This window comes from Sinocyclocheilus rhinocerous, unplaced genomic scaffold (genome assembly GCF_001515625.1).
Source record: "Sinocyclocheilus rhinocerous isolate Xijiao unplaced genomic scaffold, SAMN03320098_v1.1 scaffold789, whole genome shotgun sequence".
NCBI classification, from domain to species: domain Eukaryota; kingdom Metazoa; phylum Chordata; class Actinopteri; order Cypriniformes; family Cyprinidae; genus Sinocyclocheilus; species Sinocyclocheilus rhinocerous.
Genome location: NW_015667306.1, coordinates 3,169,551 through 3,172,988, shown reverse-complemented (window position 1 = coordinate 3,172,988; position 3,438 = coordinate 3,169,551). Strand labels below are relative to the sequence as shown.

General features: G+C 39.3%; 1 protein-coding gene across 1 annotated transcript in view; it reads right to left on the bottom strand.

Moving 5' to 3' along the window:
* Positions 1 to 2,597, bottom strand: part of LOC107733779 (M-phase inducer phosphatase 1-like) — a 6,612-nt gene extending 4,015 nt beyond the window's left edge. The window contains exons 1-3 of the mRNA XM_016545572.1: positions 2,033 to 2,597; positions 1,750 to 1,832; positions 854 to 905 (exon numbers count right to left, since the gene is read on the bottom strand). Coding sequence (XP_016401058.1) covers positions 854 to 905; positions 1,750 to 1,832; positions 2,033 to 2,247 — 350 coding nt within the window. The 5' untranslated portion in view covers positions 2,248 to 2,597. The remainder of the gene's footprint in view (positions 1 to 853; positions 906 to 1,749; positions 1,833 to 2,032) is intronic.
* Positions 2,598 to 3,438: the final 841 nt, after the last annotated feature.

The window sequence follows — 3,438 nt, the reverse complement described above, 5'->3', positions numbered from 1 at the left end:
TAATTTACCATATGCCCACACAACTCTAAGCCCCTCTGCAAGCCTCTTTTGTTGGAAGAGGGGAGCAGGGGGAGAGAGTGAATGGTGGTTTGGAGGGGGAGGAGGTAAGGAGTGTGGCTCTTTCATAGCATAGGAAAAAGGAGGAATTAGAGTTAAGAAGGGGGTTCTGTAGTAACCCTGGCTACCTCACACACACATATTACCGCTCTATTTGGACGCCTGCTCTCACAGGGCATGAAAAGCGTGCCACCATTCACCCAGCCCCCTTCAAAAACGAGCCACACAACACACACACACACTGATGTGTGAGGAACCCAAACAGCTGTAGGCCTGGCTGCAGATAAATGGATTCCCACCGACACCAAATGGCTTGGAAAGGAGAACCGTCTCACAGACTGTAGATTACCAGAGAGCCAGGGTGTACACAGATTTAATGCATGCTGGGTGAATAATACTATATCTGAGCCTTTGCGAATTTAAAATGATAGTTTACCCAAATAATTATTTCTGGTTTATTCAATTAAACTGATGTCATTCTGCCTAAAATCTTACTTTGTGCCTCAAAAGTAAATCATCCTTGTGAATAAATTGTGCGAGTACATGACATTTCATTCTAAGCTGAATCATTGCTTTACTAAAAGGATGTGCAGTGTGGTTCAGATATCCAGTGACTCTGTGTGTGTGATCTGTGATGGATGCCAGCATATGCTCAGCGAAGCCATGAAAAACAGACAAGCTGAGCATATGTACGCTCCATCTAACGGCAGGGACTAGATTAGACGTATAATCCTCAAGCCAAGCTCCATCTCACATGTCAGATATTATGACCAACAGGCAGAAGAATCATACTCACTTCTGCTCAGCATCCAGAGCATCCAAAGGGTTGGGAGACTCTAGTCCAAGACCTGTGGGGAAGAGACACGGGTGAGAAAACCGCCACAAGCTGTTAATAATACAGCAGAACTTAACTATAGCCTAAAGATCACTGCTCACATTCCAAATGGTATGACCGGTCACACACTGTATGGCAAGCTTTAACATTCCTCTCAACCAACTCAAAAAAATGCATTGTTAGTAGCACTTAATTTCATTACTAGTGAGCAATTACATCCAGCTAGTATGCTTTACAATTATTGCTCATATTTATTAGATAATTGTAACAATTTATGAGACACAAAAATCTATTACAAGCAACACTTTTCATCTTACTAGTTACTGCTTTTTTAAAATGACACATCTAATGACTTGTTATAAAAGTAACTAAAAATTATAATTAAGTTAATTATTTATTTATAAAGTTGCCAATCCAACACTCTTGGGTAAACTATTTTACATTTTAGCAAATTGCGGCTAATTTGTAAACTTACACTTTTTTTACACCCCACTTGAAGGTTAAGTTTATAGGGTGGATGCTTTCTAAAAAATTAAAACATTGCACAATCACATTGAACTAATTCATACAAATCACCACCCTGTTACATTTTCTAATGAGGTGACATTGGCTTTAAACAAGTGTCTATTCATTTAACACTGACAAACTGGAATTGATACGGTTTACTAAAGAACAAGTAGCATTAACTAATAAGACCTTAGTAATTGAACATGACGTTTTTTTTATTTAACTGCTCACTATCAAAAATAAGTGGTAGTAGCATAACAGACAGATAAAAGCTTAAAAGGCTTGCCATACACAAACTCACTGGCGTTCAAGTATTTACAGGAAAACGAATGCATGTTTTCCAAGCTAACCTGCATCTGAAGAAGCATCAGAGGCGAAGGAAGGGATCTTCAGGAGGGGCAAGGTTTTCTTCCGCTTTGGTGTCTCACATTGACTACATCAAAACGTCAAAGCAAAGAATTTAAAAACTGAAATGTATTGCATTATATAAACGGTTTAACTATTACACAAATACACCAGGCTTTGATAGCGAGAGTAACGTAATGTAATCAGCCTCAGAACAATTCCAGGAAGTAGCTCTGTGGTTGTTTACTTTTTACTCGTGCTATCAAAGAATAGCCCAGCTTCACTCACCCTCCAAGAAAAGCGAGATTATTCATGTTTAGAGCTAGGTTGGTCACAGGAGACAGCACTGCCATGGGTCCGGGGGAGGCCAGGTTTACGCAGGGGGAGCCCCTCGCCCCGATCTCCGGTAAGGAGAGCAGCGGAGGTCTGAGGACTGCATCGGGCCCGGCGCTGAACGGATCATTTACAGGGCTGATGTCGCCTGAAGCAATATCAAAATCCATCTCTGAAGGGACGCGGATCGTCGGATGATTGTTGAAATAAGATCCAGTCAGGCGTGATTAAGACGACGAAGGGTTAAGCCAAGTTAGCAAACGCACAGCAACCAGGATAGGGGCTTCAATTGATCTTATTTAGGTTTGAGAAAACAACTTGCAGAATTCTGCATAATAACTTCGCCAGATTACACAAGACACTATAAAAAGGGGGTTTTAAAAATCCATCTTCTTGTTGTCAGAGAGCTGCCGATTAGATAGCACTCTCTCTGACTTTTCCAAACTCTGCTGAGGAAGAAAGTGCTGAATGTAGCTCTTATTTATGTTCAAAACATGCAGTCCACAAGCGGCAATCGGAGTAGCCAATGAGTAGCGCCGTTATATCTGATTCAACCAATCACATGCGCTTCCTCTTTTTTCCGCATTGTTCTCTGAGGGAAGGTGGGCGGTCCAAAGAAGGACAGACAAATCTAATGTCCAATGAACATTAAGATAACAACAGCGCTTCTATAAACTCACCCAATGGCTTTTATGTTTACATAAATTGGGCGGGATATAAATGTGGATATAGATGTGGAACGAGGAAAGATTTTCCCGCGGAACAGTTCAAGCTGCAGCTTGGAAACGCCTTCAGTTGCAAGAAAACCAATCAAATGCCAACGTCCTGGCGCGGAACGTACCACTCAAATCTCATGGACAAAGAAGTAAATATATATGTGTTTACTACAAAACAAACGTTTGTAAAACGTCTGTTTTTGGTATATGTTTGTACTGGTAGTTCTCTGCAGTTTATTTATTTAACTTATAGGTAGTTGAAATTGTATTTTCAGCAATTATTTGATGTTATCATCCATATAAATAATTTTAAACTATTTTAAAATAATTTTTTAAGTATTCTTCAAGCTTATCATACATGCCGTTTCCATTACCTCATATTAATTTAGAGAGAAAGCTAGTGACGTCAAAAAGATTTAAAAATATGAAAATTAAAAACAAAACGGATATACAGTTTCCCTTATAAATGTACATTTTAACCTGAAAAAAAGCTGAGAAATAAAAAGGTTCCCAGGTTCCCCTGCAATCATGTCAACTACTTTCATATTAAACTAGCCATAGATGCCAAATAGAGGCTGTGAGTGTTTAAATTAGCCTAAAGATAAGAGATAATACAAATGTTAATGACTAAAATTCTCAGCTTTT